The sequence below is a fragment of the Drosophila elegans genome, unplaced genomic scaffold (genome assembly GCF_018152505.1).
Source record: "Drosophila elegans isolate 14027-0461.03 unplaced genomic scaffold, ASM1815250v1 contig_814, whole genome shotgun sequence".
NCBI lineage: Eukaryota > Metazoa > Arthropoda > Insecta > Diptera > Drosophilidae > Drosophila > Drosophila elegans.
The window spans coordinates 7,883,416-7,902,424 of NW_024546167.1; the positions used below are offsets into that span (position 1 = coordinate 7,883,416).

Below are 19,009 nucleotides of genomic sequence, written 5' to 3' on the forward strand. Positions count from 1 at the left end.
AATTTAAATACATATGTATTAAAGTAACTATTTAAATGTGTTTAATATTTGACTTATACTTATATATGAATTCTTACTTTTTCTAGTTTATATTTAAATATAAACGAAACAATTTATTAAAACAATTTTTCCGAGTGTATAGCTTCCTTATCACTCGATCGCCATGAATTTACGCATTCGATTAGCGAAGAACGCTCTGGTCTTTTCTGGGTGTGTGGGAAATCATTTGTGGCTCCAGTGGGGGGCCTTCCAGATTTATCAGCGTGATGAGTAATGGTCAAATATGAGGATCACACACGCACACAGCTGCCAGCCAGCCCTTTTATGTTAATTCCAATCCTAACTGATCTGAAGCCTCTATAAGCCCAGGATTTGTGGATATTCCAGATAGCCCATGCATGGCAAACGTTTTCCTAACTTATCGTGACACCTCTTAACCCCAGCCAGCGCTACCATAAATCACCAAGTATAAAATTCAATCCGCTTAAATTGCTTAATTATTGCCCGGGTCTTGGGCGTTAAATTTACCTACATAAAAATACGTCATTCCGGCTGTGGTAATTCACTCATATTAATTTCAATTACACACGCCGCACAATGCAATTATGCGTCCGGGAAAATGCGAGGGGGCGGGGGCGGGAGCACTGTCATGTAAACCGAAAATCTGGCAATTTATGTGATCAGCGACTGCGATTTCAATCAGCGAAAAAGTTGAGCGCGCGGCGATACCCAGAGTTAAGAAAAAACAAAAATTACTCAACACCTTCCCAGGGAATTGCACTTGAAAAATCAAATATCGTTTTAGTTATATCATAATCTTAATGAAAGTTCTAAAAAAAACATTCTTGAAACCTTAAAACTATTTTTATTACATATATGAAAACTAATATAGTGTTACATTTTAAAGTTTAGAGACAAGAAAAATATTTTTAAATATGAAATTGGAAAACTTTGTTTATTAAATTAATAATTAAAAAAAAATAGTACCCCCAGATATAAATATTATTTATTTTATCCCAACTTAAAAATTAAAATACAAAAAGTTAAAATAAAAACATCCTTTAAAAATATCATTTAAAACAGGGTTTTGCTATTAATAGACTTATTACTATAAATAACTTTTATATTGTATAAGTTAAAATAAAATGGTTTCAGGTGACTAATATTTTGGGAAGCCTACATTTTTTGTTAAGTGTATCCTGCACAGAGCTGAGCTGGACAGATCTGTGGCTGCAGGGCAAGTTTCTGGTCGTTGTCTAACCGCGTTTCAAATTTCTTGTCCCGCGACTCGGCAGCGGCAGAAAAGGCTAAGAAAAAAAAAGGAAACTGCAACGACAAAACGGCAAAACGGCAGAAACTTTAATTAAAGAACACCATAAAAGTGTCGCCCGTGCGATCGTAATTATGAATTTAATCTCAATTAAAGCGTTTATCTTGATTTTGCATGTGGCCGGGCCGGGTCCAATGTGACTGGGATTGCAATTGGGACTGGAACTGTGCGACTGCGACTGCGACTTCGACTGGGTCTCCGTCTCCGTCTCTGGCCAATTTGTTTGCCCAACGGTTGGCCAGTGAATTTATTTGCATTATCCTGCTGGCCGGCGTCGCACGTTCCACTGGCCATGGCTAAAATGCTGGCCACTATCGGAATAAGCCGGCGCCCGGCTTTTATTTGCTTGGACATGTGCAAACACCTTTGTTGCATTTAGCAGATAAACATTTTTCTATTTTCATGTGGCTGCCCAGCCAGTTATCAATTGGTCAAAGTTTTTATCTGCCGCTGCGCGTGTTTTTCCCTAAGAGTTGTGCATTTCAATTTGTCTTGAATCGATTAACTTGTTGCTGATTGTAGATCTGCGTTTAATGGCAGGGGAATCCTCGTTAGCGTTTTGAACAATTAGCTCTATCGATTATTAATTGAAATTGCAATTTAAATATAACAAAATGTTCCTCATATCTTTCACATGCTTATAATATATTCCTGAAATCTTGGAGCGCTTAAAAATATATTTAATTAAAGTTTATCATAAAAGGAAAGCACTTGGGAGTTTACTTTTTCCGGTATTTACAAATATTCCCCATTAGGTTTCTCTTTCACATGTCTGCAGTATCGCATCGGTTTGCAGTTGAATTTGATTAGTTATATGCCAACTTAAGCATAAAATATGATCCCTGGCCAAGAGTTAACGGGCTCCAATTGGCTTTGACTTGGCCCGAGATCATTTATCAAAAGAATGTCCCGACGCACAGGAGACACCTACTCAGAAAGAGAGGCAAGATGGCAAACGAGAGAGATGGAGTCAGTCATAGAGAGCTGCTCAAACAAACGATTATTGGCTTGTAATTTCCGACTATTAGTAACATTTTGCGATGACAACAAGCGCGGCATGGGCGATCAGAGGCGTGGGCTGAAAAAACCAATAGGAGGTCGTTCTTTATCAGACCCCTTCTCCGGCGATTTTAAAGGAACTGAACTCTGATGATGACTTAGTAGCTTCTTTATGGCAGAAATTTAGATTTTTAAGAATCCTTTTAAAATTATTTCGAAACTCTAAATATTTAAAGTGTACTTAAAAAAACAAAAAATAAAATTGTTTTATTATTTTATTTTATTTCAATATTCTTTTCTTTATAATGAATTCAACTTCTCTTAATTAAATTAATCATGTTATTTACTCTTTACATAAGAATTCAGGAACTTGCTTAAAACTAATTTTTATAATATCTTTTCATTTTTAAGTAAGTTTCTTTAACTACTTTTTAGTTATTTATATTTTTGTATATATTTTCCACAACACTGCTGTGGGAGGACCTGCCATTGGAAGAACTCCCCGGCAAGCTGTGCAAATTTGACGGCAAAAATCAATTTGGAAACGATTTCGGAGGAGACGTGGGCGTCGCCCGCGAAAAGGAAACGCCAATATGACACGCTCACAGAGGAGGAGGAGGAGGAGGAGCAACTTGACTGACTGGGACCAGGTCTGGTCTCATGTTACCACAAGTCGTCGGGCCGAGGCCCAGAGTCATAGCCAAAGCCACGGGCTAAGCCGGAGCATTAGCCAGCTATCGACGACGCTGACGGATGGCCAAGAGTCCGAGGAGTCGCAGCCGGCGGAAGATAAGCGCCGCCAAAGACAAATGCGTCTTGTGGGTTCAGAAAATCGCCGAGATTATTACGATTTTTCATAATAAATTGTGGCAAATCAGGCGCTCTGGCATTATAAGGCATCATTAACAACGACAACGACAACAAAGTCGCAGCGGGCGAGGCCACTCCTCACCCCCTTCCCTCCTCTCACCTCCCCACCCCTCACCGCCCTGCAAGGACCCTCTCTATCGAGGCGCAAGCTAACACTGTGTAGGCCAAAAGCGTTAACAAGTTGGGCCTATGACGTTGCAGGCGACTTTCGAAGACGCTAACTTTGAAACCAATGAGTGGAAGGCACTTGAAAAAATTCTGATTTTTAAAGGCATAATTAAAAACAAATGTATTGTTTTATTATAATTTTAAGTATAATTTGGTTACAATATTGACAACGAGGCAAAAATGTTCACAATATTTTTTTGGCATTTTTAAAGATTTTTTATGAACATGGCCACACTTGGTTGTGAAGCCACTTAAAACTTTTTTATATATTAATAAATTAAGAACTATAAATTGACAGAGTTTACCAAGAAAAGTAGTTCACAAGTTGAAATTAAGAAACAAAATATTTCGCAGTGCTTTGGGCCCAACAAGTGGGAAGTGCTTTTCGTTCCGTCCCATCCCGATCAGGTCCGCTCCACTGTGGTGCGTTGTGGTGCAGTGTGGTGCGGTCCGGCCAAAGATCAAACCAGCACCACCAAAGTTGGCGCAGTGCGTGGCGCTCGTCGGCCTCCTGCGAATTTCTTTGATGTCCGATGCCAGCGAGCGGCCAAGTCGCTTATGAGCAGAATGTGTACGCGTTGATGACGCTGATCTGTGTGCAGCAACAACAATAACCAGAGCGTCGCATGTGCGCAACATCATCCACATCTATTGGAGCAGAAGGAGTAAAACCCACCTAGGAACCCACTGCAGCGAACTCCACTGAACCCAACCCAAGCTAGGGTGCACTCAAGAAAAGTTTGGAAAGTTTATTTAGCTTGTTTAAGACAGTGGTAAATTTCTAAGACTCATGTACCTACTGTTTTAGTTTTGTACCGAAGTCCCTATAAAATAGTTGGCAAAATTTTAATATCAATTAAAATAGTCAGAGTTCCTCAATTATTGGGCATTCTAATTTACAATTCTATTTTGCCTATTTATATATATTTTTTAAATTATATTTAGTAAGTTGGCAAAGTAACTATCAATACACATATTTTTCAATTTTTAACTCAAGTAAAGTCAAATTTTTTCCTTTGAGCAAATATTTAATAGCTAGATCCATCCCTAATCTTATTTTCTGCTGGTGTATGACCAAAGAAAAAGCCAAAACGAGCCGACCATGTGCCGCATTTACTTGTCAATTTGTTTTTTGGTCAACGTTTAAATAATGAACTCATATTTGCAACTCGGCCCGCGACTCTGTGGCTGTGTTGCTGCACATGCGGCGCATGTCATGTTGCATTATGGCCGGCCAGTTGCCACATGGTCGCTGTTCGATGTCCCCCAGAAAAGGGGGGTTGATCCGGGGGCGGAGGATGTGGGATGGGGGTTCCCAGGGAGGAGTGGGCCTCGCACTTGCTGTAACTTAATTCCAGGAAGGCTTTTGACCGACCAACCAACCGCCCGCCCGCAAGACTAGGAAATGCCAACATCCAAGCTCCAGAGGGTGGCCGACTGAAAAGCACGAATGCCAGCGAAAAGGAGTTCATACGTAATGCGGTAAGGTGGTTAAGTTGGTGAACTGGGTGTGGTTCCAATGGGTCTGTCCATCCGGCAATTGAAAGTGCATGTGGGAGTCGAAAAGCAGAAGGCTTTGGGGGGAGGTGAGTAAGGTGGATGGGTAGGAAAATGGCAGCGAAGTGAACTCTGCACTACACATTTAAAAAAAAAATATACATATAAAATTCGTTTACATTTTGAACATCTTTGGAGTAAGGAAATGTACGAACTCTGTTGAATGATATTTCCTTTAAAAAAAATATTAAAAATAAGACAACAAATTATCAGGAGTAATATACAGTCAACTAAATAAAAAAAAAATGTTGTATAAACTAAGCCCTATAATTAATTATTAAATTCAAGGAAATGTAGGCTACGAACTCTGCTCAATTATGTTTCCTCAAATACAGTTAATGAAACTGAGACAATAAATAAAACGTTTTAGTAGTAAACTATCATGGAAACTACATTTTCTTTTAATCCAAAAAAACCAAGTCTTTTAAATCCTAAAAAAACTAATATTAAGGAACCTGTTATCTTTTTTCTTATTTATTGTAGACAACTTCAAATTGGAAAATAAATCAAAGACGGAACTCCTTAAGTCCTTGGCGCCAGTTTCATTCACTTTTCGCACATGACAATTAATCCACCGCCAGATCGGTGGCAATGATATCCAAGCTCTGGCATTGAACTATATGGGGGAGTCTATAGGGACCGCGGATCGAGAACCCGGGGCCATTGAAAAGCTCCATTCAAGTGGCGATACTATCGGGCGTCACCAGCGACGCCATCTCTGACAGATTCGACGTCTCTTTCGGATCGGTGGCAAGAAAATGAAAACAAATGCACTGCATTCTCATAATTTTTATGCAAACTCGCTGAAATAAAGAAATCAGTTGGGCAGCCAGAGCTTCGAGCTCGGGGGCGTTGGTGCATTGGTGCATTGGAACATTTTCAATTTCAATTTGTTAATGCGCGAGGAGGCTTGGACTTGGACTTGGAGCTGAATCTGAATCTGGGTATTGGGGCCCCTCGGTTCTGGGCTTGGCCACTTGTTTGCATCAATTTGAATTTTAATTGAAAATGCGGCGGGGTCTTGAAAATGCTAAGAACAGCACGCGAATCGGAGTCGGAACAGAAGACTGGCGCCAGTTGTCGGCCGACTCATGTGGGTGGCTATATAACTTCGATTCGAGCTGATTTACGGCAGTTGGTTCCGTTTAGCATTGGTTCTGCCTGCAGGTTAATGCAAATTGTCAGGGCTAAGCGAGCGAGTGCTAATTAATTAAGCTTTTCATATGTAAATGGCAAACATGAAGTGCTCTTATTTTCAGGTTTCGATTGTCAACTAATAATAAATTATGCTGTTGGTAAAGGTTGGGATTTATATTTAATAAGAACAATCAAACTGTCTATCTAATAAGTAGTCAGCTTTTTTTCTAAAAAACTAATAACTGTGGACTACAAAAAACCTCATAATTTAGTATGATTGCTAATTAATTACTCTTTCGTATGTAAACGGATAACATACAAACCCTTTTTGAATTTTAAAAATGTGGCTCTTCTTTTTGATTAATCGCGGTCGGATTCCGAGTCTAACCGCTTATCAAAACACCATCAGAATGTTCTGAAATATGCGTCCGCACAAGGACCAAACAAGGAATAATATGCCGGACACACCCAATAAATTTCAAAGAATTCTCAATCCTTTTACCATTTCCAAAAACTCGATCCGAGGGGTTGCAACTGCACATCGGAACGTAGAAACATGGAAACATCCAAACATCAGAAGTGTAGCGCTGAGGATAATGAACCCCCGATTATGGCCAGAAAGTGAAGCGAATGAATTCATTAGGGAAAACTGCCGGCCGACCGCTGGTCCTTTGGTCAAAAAGGGGCATTTGGCCAACTGTTGTGGGCCCGAGAAATTGATGAAAAGTGAGTGAGCCGGCGCAGCACACGAACGGCACACGAAGGACGTGGACATGAGCGTGTCGTGTTAATTGCCACTAACTATACTATACTATATAAAGCGGGTCGGGAGCGGCGAGCCCTATCGACATTGTTTGCGGGGCGGACAGGCCGGCCAGCCATGCCATATGGTGCCTCCCGAAGATGTATCTATTTTGGGCAGTGCTGGAATTAATTACGAGCTGACCAAAATGTGATCAGCGGACCGCCGACGAGCAGTGCTGCCCGTAATGGGTTATAATTGGTGGTAAATACGGGTAGTTAAAATAGCTAAGCTTACCTAAAAGTTGTACCCAAAAAGGCTATATTTTTTATTTTTTTTATATAATTAAATTGTGGTAGTAAAAAAATAAATAAATAAATTTACCACAAAAAATAGTTTAATTTTTTTTTCTTCAGAAATAATATCATTTTTAAAGTATTTCAGTTTCAACAAATTACATAGTTTCCACACTTTAAAATGTGAACTGTTAATTGTTATTTAAAAAGGATCCTAATTTTTGTGATGTAAGTATTGTTATAATAAATAATATGTATGTATCTATTTAAGTTATATATTTTGGACATGTTCAATTATTTAAAATATGAAAATATCCACCAGAGGATAGCCAACTTGGCAGCGCTGATATCCACATCAACAGACTGGCCGCTGAATGGCAGTAGTCCTGCCACCTGATGTCTGATTTGATAGCCAAAAGGAAGACGCTAAGGAAGGAATTGGACCCTCGGGAACCGAATTTACGGTTTCACTTTCAGCGTTCAAATCAGAACAGGTAAACGTAGTCCGATGATAACCAGACGGCGGTTCAAGCCGACAGTTGTGCGTCTCGCCCCGAGATAAAGTTAATTGTCCGGCGTTTACAATCTGTTAGTTTATGGAGTGTTGCCAACACTTCTGTGTCGTCGTATCGTCGTATCGAACGGCTCGTTTAATGCACTTCAGATCGCTCTTCATGGCGGAAACGGAAGAAAGTCTTTCTCCTCATGCATATTTCATCAGCTCGATCTGGGTACGTCATTCTATTGGGTAGCTATCATAGATTCCCCGGTCCATTTGCATATCCAGCTAGCGATTGTCTACTACATGTGATCCAGACTCTGGATTCCAGAGTTCGTCACGTGAGTCTTCTGTCGTTGTATAAAGTTATCTACCAAATGTTTTCATCGATTTTCGATTGGGTTAAGGCTGCAAAAATACTTATATAATATTGAGAGGAAAATAATACGTTAACACAAACACGAATTTTAATTTTAAATTGATTTAGAATATTTATTTTCTTATCTGACTTGACTTTAATAATTTTATATAGACTTAGAAATGTAAAATGCAATATTAAATTTAAAACAAAATTTATTTTATTTTTTTGTATTTAGTTTTTATAAACTTTTAATTTTATCTATTTGTCAAATTTGTTCAAGTGCTGTGCCTGTCTTGAAAACTTGAAATAAATCCCAACATTTTTTGACAGTCTTAAAAAACCTTGTGACGGTGGGCAATGAACTCTGTTGTGAAATGCAGACTTATTTCAATTTTTAAGGGTCATCTAGGCTGTTTCTAATACACGGCGACACGAAAAAGTAGGCCCAGATGAATGAAGCTGAGGAAAGTCGCATGCATAAATCATTTTTCGGCATAGGCATAGTGGAGCATCGTCATCAAGCCGGCGAAGGGAGCTGGCTATTTTTGGACACCGAGTCGCATCTTTTGTAAATTTCCGAGAGGAATGGGCGGGTGGAGTACAATTCCCCCTCGATATATGGTATATTTGTAAATGCTACCGCATCGATTTGCGTGCGATGTGTGTCAAGTAGATGCAATCGCTGGGCGAAGTGAGCTCTGGATGGGATCGGATTGGAGAGGAGTGGAGTGGATTGGAATCGAATCGAATCGATTTGCCTGCAAATTAACGAATCGGATATGCCCGGAATGGGAGAAAGGGGGGAGCGCTACTTTCTACCCTTTGACTGAACTTTATGCAATATTTATACCTGGATCGTGGCTCTTGGGAAATTCAAATTGCAGATGAGCCGCAGATGATTGCAGATGATTGCAGATGATCGCAGATGTCAAGCAGGAAGTGAAGGTAATTTTAGTGTGGCATATAAGGCGACTAATTAAGCAGAGACAAGACCAAATCATAACCACAATTAACCGTTTGGCGAACATGTCACCGGCATTGGCAATCAGTGGGCCAGCCCTGCGGCGATCGTGGCCACCTTTCCCTCTCCCGATTCCGAATCCAATCCCAATCCCGATCTCGGGATGATGGGCCTAGCAAACACAGAGCGACATGTCAACTATAACCACCCATCGATCGGGCTTGTCGACAACTCAGAAGACTACAACCATCCAACGACAAGTAACAACATTTATCAACGCTCGCCGATCTACAGCAGTCCAGGCTCGGCACGAAGCCCACGAGGGGGTTAAGAGATGGTGCCTGGGTTATGGGAGGTGCTTTGGATCCGGCGATCTAGGAGGTGCTGGGGGAAGCTGAGCGATCTGCCTGTCTCATCATCAAGTTGATGGCCACAGGAGTCTTGAGTCCGCAGTCTCTTGACTGCACTTAGCGACTACTAACGCCAGGTTTCGCCGGTCATGTAACTCAAGAATGCACTGCGAAAAAATACATAGTAATAACAGAAGAGAAGAGTGCTTTATAGGCTACTAAAACCAAAAAAAAAAATTTAAAAATTAAAAATAAATGTTTTTGAGGGAAAAGACAAAGCAGAACAAGTTTTTAACTATTAGATTAGTTCAGCATGCTAAAATCCTTAATTTTAAACTAAATTTCTTGAATTGAATGATGATTGAGCGATGAATTTGCCATATTTATATTTAGAAAATCATATGATCATATGATTTATTTTATATTATTTTTAAGTAATAAATAATTCCATTAAAATATTTATATTTTTATATATAGGCTTATAATTTTTTACGTAAATATGAACCATTTAAAGTTTTGTTTAAAATAAATATTTAGCTTTTTAATCTAAAATTGTAAAATAATTGTTAAATTACTCTGAAAATAATATTATAGAGTGCAATCATTAAATCAACGTAGTTCTATATGAATTTATAACAGATCAATGAAACATCCTTAAGCCCTTTTAAAGTTTAAGCTTTGTTCTGAGTAACTTAAAGGTTTTGTAATAAAAGCCCCACTTTTTTGAGTGTGGGGAATAGAACCTATGCGGTCTGCGACTGGCTTTACAGTTAAGGTCGCTGATCGCTGACAGGTTGCCATCCGCGGTCCGCAGGCCGGTGTCGAATGCTGGGCACGATCATTTGCATGTGGCCTGGCATAAAGCATAAAGTTGAGCTCCGCTGGATGGCTGAATGACTGGATTTGTGGATGGATCCAATGCGATCCAATGCGATGCGAAGCGATGCGATGCGATGCGATGGACAGTTGTCGTGGCTGAGCTGTCAGCCGGCGGCGCAATTTCTCTCCGGGATTTGATTTATGCCATGCGATCGCACATCGCTCACTTGTCGGAGCTGGAGTTTGTGGACTTTCGGAGGCGGGGAGTTAAACTGGGACTGCAGATCTGCCGATCATATCTGCTGCTCCACATCAGCGCAGAGATTAAGCAATATGTAGTTTTTTCGGATCAGACTTACCCACACTTACACCCGCTTATCTGGCATCTCCCGGCCGCTTACGAAATCCGATTCCCAATCGAAATCGAAAATCGCTAGCTGGCTGGCTAGCTGGCTGGCGATGTGTGTGCGAGTACCAAGATTAATGTTGATGCTTTTTCAATTACAACTCTGGCAGCATACAAATTTGGAGTAAAACGTAATCGCTCGTAATCTCAGACGTCCTAAACGACGACTTGGTCCACGATTCCTGCACTATACTCCTCGACTTGGCGACTCCTCGACTCCTCCACTCCTCGACTGTTGGCTTTTCCACTGAGTGACTGCCTAAGTGGCTGCTGGCTGCTGAATGTTGGATGCTGGATGCCTGAGCTCGGATTGGATTTCCTAATGTTTGTTTTGCATGAGCTTTTTGTCTTGCCTCCTCTCTGGCATTTCTTTTTTTATTGAATACCCTTGCTGTGGGTATTGCGATTTTAGGAAGTAATTTGTAATATTCAAAGGTAAATAATAATACACATTTATTTTTGTCCATAAGAATCTGCTCTTTCCGGATGACCAAGGATCTAAAAATATTACAAATTTTATTAATGGCCCTAGCTAAGACTTGATTCAAAAAGAAAGATCTGAAAGAGTTAGAATAATTTACATTTATAATTGAAAAAATGTTCTTGAAACACTAAGCTTAAAGAGTATTATGTGGAAAGAAAGCAATGAATGAAAATCTATATAAAATTCCCAAAATTAACCCGACTACTAACATGTATATATGTTCCTATTTACATTATTTACATATTGAATTATTAAAATTTCATAAGAAAGGAAAAGGATAATATTTTATATGTGATTTTATTCCTTATGTTGATTTAGGTCTTAACTTAAATATTATTTAATAATCATAGTTTAATTTAAGCCAAAACTAAATTTTGTTTCAAGGAAAGTATTTTACTAAAAAAGGGAACAGCTCGGTAAGGGTACTAGTTTATCGGCTTTGACAACACAACTATCCTTTTCTAGTTTTTGTGTGCGCTCTGTGACATGCGCCGCTCGCTGATTGCCTGGCCTGCTCCTCCTGCTCCACAGACTCCTTTGGCTCCTCCTGCTCCCCATCTGCCCCTCGGTTTGCTTGGCAATTACAAATGCCGCAGCTTGTATCTCGGCCCGGCATCGATTTGTATGGCATGGAATGGGCCGCGGAATCGAAATCGGAATCGCATCCCATTCGAGGCTTCCATCGATCGCATCTCGTTTGCTTTGTCAATTGCAATTTGTTATCGCGTTGCCGGACTAATGGGGAGTAAGTCTCCGATCTCAGGTGGCTCAGGCTGGGATCGGATCGATTCCCGGCGCGGGATTTGCATTCATCCGAGCGCAATGAGCGGCTGACTTTTGTGGTCTGTGATTTTCCTTGGCTTCCCACTGCTCAAGCGATTAGCCGCAGGACAATGGCGAAAAAAGGATGCCGCCGCAACAAAGGGCGGAAGACATCACAGAAGTCGGTCGGCCCAGTAGGTCACTGGGTGAGCAGATCTTGGGCAGACAATCGGGCGACAGGTACAGCGATCCTTGGACTCGATCTCCGGCATTGTCTTCCCCGCAAGGTGTTTCCCCAGCCTCGAGATGCATTGTGCTTAGTTGCATCTGTACTGCAGTTTTTTGCAATTGCACAAGAGACGCGCTCTGATTACCGAGGAACTGGAATGATTGGCCTTTGTCTGCTCTGTATTCCTTCTGGGAATACGTTTTGTGGGCTGCCTTATTTATGGCCAAAAGGTGTTGCTGCTGCAGCAAAATGTCGCTAATGGTTTGTCCCATTCCGATACACCCACATTCGATTATTGCTGGTCTGCAGTCAGTTAATAATTGTCATAAAGTAAGACAATATTTATTGTGTGCCAACAAATTAAAAAAAAAAAACTAATAAATAAATAATACAAATTTAAAAATTATCCACACAGAAGGTTTTAAAAATAGATAGAAATTTTAATTATAAATTTAAAATAAATCTACAAATTTTACTTCCTTTCAAGCTTTCAAAGTCCAAATAATCTTATCGTTATAAGTGAATTTTGAATACGTGCCTGAGCTGAGGACTCCAGCCATATCTGGGACTTATATTTCATACCTGTCCGACCTGGAGTCTTATCACCACACGGCTCTAATCAAATATTCAGATAAGCCTCGTTGGGTTCTCGGTTCAGAGCATGCTTCAATGGTAATCCAATCCAATCAGGACCTGAACTACCGTCTGCCATGTCAATCAGGACTCGATAAGCAGCCGTCGCTACGTTTATCACCTGCACTCCGCAAGTCCTTAGTCCTTTAGTATCCCTAGTTCTTTGGTGTCCTTTGGGACTCGGGACGCATGCGCCGAGATCCGCTCGGCAAATATACTGGCAAAGGATTGTGCGTAAAGAAAAACGTGGAGCGGTGTCGGCAGTACCAGCTAATTAAATATTTGCATTGGCAAAAGGTGCAAATCGGGGACTGATATGAATTGATATTATTGGGGGCGGGTTAAAAGGAAGTCCCCGAAATGGAAAGTGTATGACAAATCGGTTCCCTGTTTGCACATGCCAAAGGTGTTTTCTCCGAGAATTCGATATTGCTATTGTTGTGATTCCTGTTTTCCGAGAGGGTTGGCGGAAATTGTCACAAAATATGAGCAGGGAAAGGTCCCCAAAATGCGGATGTTTGGTTTCCTGTTAATTAATGGAATAGAAATTTATATTTCTAAACAGAGAAATTGGTTTTGTATTTGTTAACTGCTTTAAATTGAATTTTAATAGTAATTAAAGTAAAATGGCTTTATAATAATGTTGACTGTAATTTTAAAAGACTTTTTGTTAGCCATTAATTTGAATTTTTGATCGTTTTTTGATATTTTCTCTGTTATGACTTCCCAAAGTGTTGAAAAAATAAAGACTTTTAAAATTTCTTTTCTGATTTGTTTTATTTTTATAAAACTATTAATTTGCTTAAAACTAGGAATAATCTTAACAACAGTTGGCTTACAAGTAGTGAGAATACATAAATAAGGATAATAATTAAATGAATAGATTTGGTCAAATGCTGCGTGTGACAATGAGGCAATATACATGATCTTAGCCTACGAGAACTACGACTGAAATAAATATAATAATAGTAGCACCAAAACCGAATCGACTTAGTACAAGCTAATCTTAGTTATTGTCTGTTTGTTTGGTCTTCGCCAGCGGAATGTGTGTGTGTGTTGAGTGTTTGCCAATGCCATCTCGCGTTGAGAATCCTACGCAATGGTGATGGTGCAGTTGGAGCTGGAGTGCTTGTTCAGGAGCGACATCCTCGAGAAGGACTTGTGGCACACCTGGCAGGCGTACTTCTTCACGTCCACATGGGTCTGCTGGTGGGCCCGCAGGTTGGAGCGGTCGGCAAAGGATCGCGGGCAGTCGGGGCACTGGAAGGGCTTCTCGCCGGTGTGGGTGCGGATGTGGCCCTGGAGCAGCCATGGCCGCGAGAAGGCCTTGCCGCAGATGGGGCACTTGCAGGGCAGCGTGTGGGTGCGGATGTGCATCTTCAGGGCTCCGATGGTGGTGTACAGCTTGCCGCACTCCTCGCAAGAGTGCGTCTTCTTCTCCTGGTTGCACTCGGCGGCCGGACAGTGGAACTGGCGGTGCTTGGACAGACCCATCGACGTGGAGTACATCTTCTGGCACTCGTCGCACTTGAAGCGGTAGTTCTTGGCATGGTTGGCCGCCACACTGGCCGACGAGGCACTCATGGCCGGCGAGTAGGAGTATCCCGAGGAGCTGCTCACACTCGCTCCACTGCTGCTCGACTTGGCCTCGTCGAAGAGGTGGAACAGAGCCGGCAGCGGAATGTCGTTCCGCACGGACAGATCCTCCGGCTCGGAGCCGGCTTCCAGGTCGGATCCCGGACTGGAGGGCGGCGTCATCTGCTGGTGGTAGCTGTACACCGACTGGGGTGAGGCCATCGAGCTGGCCGGCGAGGGATAGGCGGCCAAGTGGGGCTGGTAGCTGCTCCACAGCGCCGAGATGGGATTGCAGCCGGCGGCCATCACAAAGGCGGACTGGAAGGGATTAACCAAGGTGCTGGTGGTGGTATAACCCGTAGTTGCTGCCGTCAGGCCACGCATATGGATGTCGGTGGGCTGGTAATCCTGGGCTTCCGCCGGCGGCGACAGCAGGCACGACGAGTTGGAGATCCTTTCCGGTGTCTTCGACAGATTCAGCACATAGTCACGTTTTGGCTCTGGCTGTTCGGCGTAATCCTGAGACTCCTCTTCGCGTCCCCTTTTCAGGGACAGATCCTGTGGCTCATCTTGGGCAAACTGCGAGTCCTTGGTCAGAGCCAAGGCCTCCGTTTGCGGCAGACGCTCCTCCACGAAGACAATGGGGCGCTTCTTCAGCGGGCAGCTCTTGTAGTTGGCGGCCATTTTCAAAGTTTGTCAGCGTTTAAGTTTTTAATTTCCGGTACTGATCGAGATCAGTGTATTGTATATATATCGAGAGGGATCGGATGTTCAAAATCGAGTTCGAGTTCGAGTTATAGAGCGGTGGTTGCGTACTCAACGAGAGCTGAGGTGGCTGTGACAGGTCGAGTGTCGAGCACGCTCTTTTATACCCCGAGCTCTGCGCCGCCTCTGCTGACGTCGCTGCCGCCATTTGGTGGTGGTTCTTCTTCGACAACAACAACAATATACAGCACACACACGTGTGCGCTGCTACCTAGCACAACAACAACAACGACAACAATAGTACTTTTCCCATACCCTTATTGCGTATTTCCCTCACTACCTGCTCTCTCTCTCTGTCTCCATTTGTCTACCTTTCTCCCTCTCTCGGAAGAGCAGGCGCAGGCGCACCCTCCCAGGAATCCCGATCCCGATTCCCATCCCGACTCCGATTCCGATCCCCCTATAAGTTATGACAGCTCTGCTGGCTCTCCAATTTCCCGGTATATCCACAATATGCACAACCCACCCGTAATAACTCCTGCAGGTTCGGAATGCAAGTTACACTATCGTTTCCCTAGCCCTCGATCCCCTAAGTAATTTTCTATTTTTAAGCACGAGTCAAATTGGACTCCTAGTATACTATGTATTTTTTTGGGGTGGTTTCTGCACTTAGATCGAGGGCTTCGGGTACATCTGCCACGGGGACTTCGTTTACTAGGGGAAGAAGGGGAGTGGGATGGAGTTTTGAACCTGAGCGACACGGACTGACAAAACTGACACCTTGGCAGAGAGGTGTTCCAAAAATAACACTGATAATGAGCCGAATTCCTAGCACAAAGTGTCAACTCTGGGGTGCACTCCACGCTGACTTATGGATCATCTCCAGTGGCTCATTGGCAGCGATCGATAGGAGTTTGGAATGGAGATTTTCCGGGGATATGGACTCCTGTCATTAATTAACCAGGAAGAATCTGACGCATCATATCCAGTCTCTTATGAGCTTACCTTTGGTCCTTGGGTTTTTTCATGTTCCCACGAAATTTCTGAACTAAACTGAAAACACTTTAATTATTTTTATTTTAAACAAATTCCAGAAATTTTTAAATAGCAAAGAAATTTGATTTTTTTTTTGTAAGATAACTATATTCATATTATTTAATTATAATATTATTTTATAAAGTCATGAAGAGATATTTAATAACACGTTAATATAACTTATACATTAAAATTTATTTTTATAAGATTTCTTATATGTTGTTTTCACCAAAACCCATTTTTAGATCGTTTTTGCTGAGTTGACCTTAAAACTTAAATTTAATTTATACATTCTTACCAATTTCTATTCAAACTTTAAGAATATGTTCGTAGGAGTCTCAATATTAGTTTGTAATTCCTTAGCTCTGCATTTTAATAATAAGTCAAGTTAATAGAGTGTTCACCCAAACAAAACAATTTATAAACAATTGTTTCTATATCAAAAAGAATAAATACTATAAGTTCCTTTTTCTATTAACTTTAATTTTTATTAATCGAAACTACTCAAGTAAATTGTCTATTAAATGAAAGATATTATACAAAATAGTGTATAAAATATATATAAAATATGAATATTTCCCACCCTTCTCGCTTTCCACCTCCCCTGACCTTTGACTCGCTGCCTCGTTGCGCACACACGTCTTTCCCACCGAGCACCTCCAGACTTTTTCGCCACCCCTCCAACGATCGCGGGAAACTTTCCCAACTCCCACTTCCACTCCCGCATGGAGGCAGATAGGCAGATAGCCAGACTCCGTGTCCGGAAAAACAGACAAGCCCGCATAGCAAAAAAAAAAAACCAGGCGCGATGGTAAAATGGGAAAAAATCCACAGCAAACCCAAAAGTTTTGATAAACCCAAGAGGTGACAAAAAATTCCAACGCGGAATTCCAATTCCCCGCGATCCTGCGACCAATGGCGTGAGGGAAAATTGGGAAATGTCGAGCCAATAACCCAGCCGCGTTTCCATTTTGTACTTCCCTGCGATGGATTTCCCTTCGACAACTCTCCGGATGTGGATCAGCGCTGGATTTAAAGTAATTTCCCAGCTTATCCAATTACGCAGTCAGCGAAACTCAAGCAAAACACGAGAGTGGGAAAACTGGCTGGGGGTTTTCTATATATCCATCCTACCTGGTGGGTCATCCCGGACACCTCGGTTATTACGTGTGTGTTATTCCGCCATGGCACATCCAGGCATCCAGGCACTACCTAATGATCACCGTGCCGAAATCGCGGGCCGCGGAATTGCCCGCAGGACATCGCGAATAACCCGTCGGTCCTCATTCATTCCGCGGGAAAATCCGCACTTGTCGTTCGCGCATTGTGCCCAAAGTACCTGACTTGCCAAAAATCCCTGGCCGGGTTGGCCCGCTCATTAGCATTAGGTAGATGCTTGTGCGGCAAGTATTTTCGACTTCATTCATTAACTCAGTATTTGTGGGGAAAACCCTTTCGCGGACTCTACTTTTCCACTTCCCCGATTCGCTCGGGATTTCTGCAGGTGCTCAGCTGCTTTTCGATTTTCCCTGGGCCTGGTTATCTTCTGTCGATTTTTGCCCGACAATGGGCCCGTCCCATTTTTGCACCTTGTCCTGGCTCATTTGTTGTAGCTGACAATGAAGAGGGAACACAAGGATCGACAGAGTTCAGTTGGCATTGTTCGAAGAGGAGCCAAGCGGTATTGTAAATCGCACTGCGAAAAGAATTGGGTCGACGGGGAGGGGAAAAATGGCAAAAGAGAATGTGGAGGAATGATGGAGAAAATAAAATGTAAAAGAAAATTTGGGAAATGGCTTAAATTTTCTTAAATTATAGAACACTAGAAATTATAGCTAACTTAATTATTACAGTTTTAATAATGTATTTTTGCTATCCATCTATTTCTTCACTTCTATTTGGTTAAGGCATTTCTAAAAATATTCATGTTAAATTCTTTGTCATAATAAAACTTTTGTTAAAAAATTAAGACTTGTCAATTTTTTTTAACAATTAATTTTAGGTTTATGTTAAATTCTTTAAAATAAAAAAACTTTTCTTAAAAAAATAAAAAGAGTGGCCCGCTTTTTGAAACAGTTAATATTAAGTTAAATTACATTTAATCAATACTTTAAATCATTGTTGTATATAGAAAATATGTATTGAAAATATTATGTTAGGAAATCTGGTGAAGATGTTTTAATGGAAATGTTAATATATTTTTTTATGTTTTTTGTGTTCCAATCTTACATCTCTCAGTTAACATCTCGCCTAAGGATCCCGTAACTGTTTTTCCAGCTTTCAAGTCCTAGTTTTCCTAACTCAACCCCCACTCTTTTCACGGTCCAATAGTTCCATCATAACCTAACAGTATCTATGGCTCACCTGGCCCGGTGCACCTTTGCAAAAAAAAAAAATAGAGAAGGTAAAAGAAAGGAACGAACATTTAGGATACCACCAAGGAAAACAAACTATGGCCCAAGATATACGATGTGTGATCTCGTTGACAATGAATTGTTGATTACTATACTTTTCCCCAGGTCAGGACGACTGCAGCTCCCGTTGTTGTTGTTTCTGATTCTCCTCTCCGTTTTTTCTCTTTTTTGGCACGAAACAAAGGAGCTGCGATCCATAAATCGAAGATCGGAGAAGCAGGGAAAATCACTGCCACGGGCTGTGTGTGTTGTGTGTGTGCTGTGTGTGCATTGCACAATCAATAGGTTCGCGACACAATGGCCGAACAGTGGAGTAAATGTTTTGAAAAGCCAGCGAAAGGAATTGCTTCCCGGAATCCAGCGACGAAGCCGGCGTATCAATGTCCTTTAGCCAGAAGAAATCAAAAAGTTGGATCACCTGGCCGTATCTGTCGATTGGCGATTATGTGCGGGTTCCATCGCTACCTGTGGCCCATTGTTCGCCCCGAATTGTGAATGACCCCCGACCCCGACTGCGACCCCGATGGGTCTGAAAATCCAGACAGACCCCAAAACTTGGCTCTATTGTCGCCCGCTTTGCACTTGTGGCAGCTGCCTTGACTTCCAGTTCTTGATTCCCCCTTGGATATTTCTTTTTTTTAAGGTCCTTTGCAGGTTTCGCGCCTATTCACGGTTCG

General features: G+C 41.7%; 1 protein-coding gene across 1 annotated transcript; it reads right to left on the reverse strand.

Moving 5' to 3' along the window:
• Positions 1-13,406: 13,406 nt before the first annotated feature.
• LOC108138024 (protein snail) lies at positions 13,407-15,003 on the reverse strand. Its single transcript, XM_017259995.2, has one exon. The coding sequence runs from the start codon at positions 14,860-14,862 to the stop codon at positions 13,696-13,698; it is 1,167 nt and encodes a 388-aa protein (XP_017115484.1). The 5' UTR covers positions 14,863-15,003; the 3' UTR covers positions 13,407-13,695.
• Positions 15,004-19,009: the final 4,006 nt, after the last annotated feature.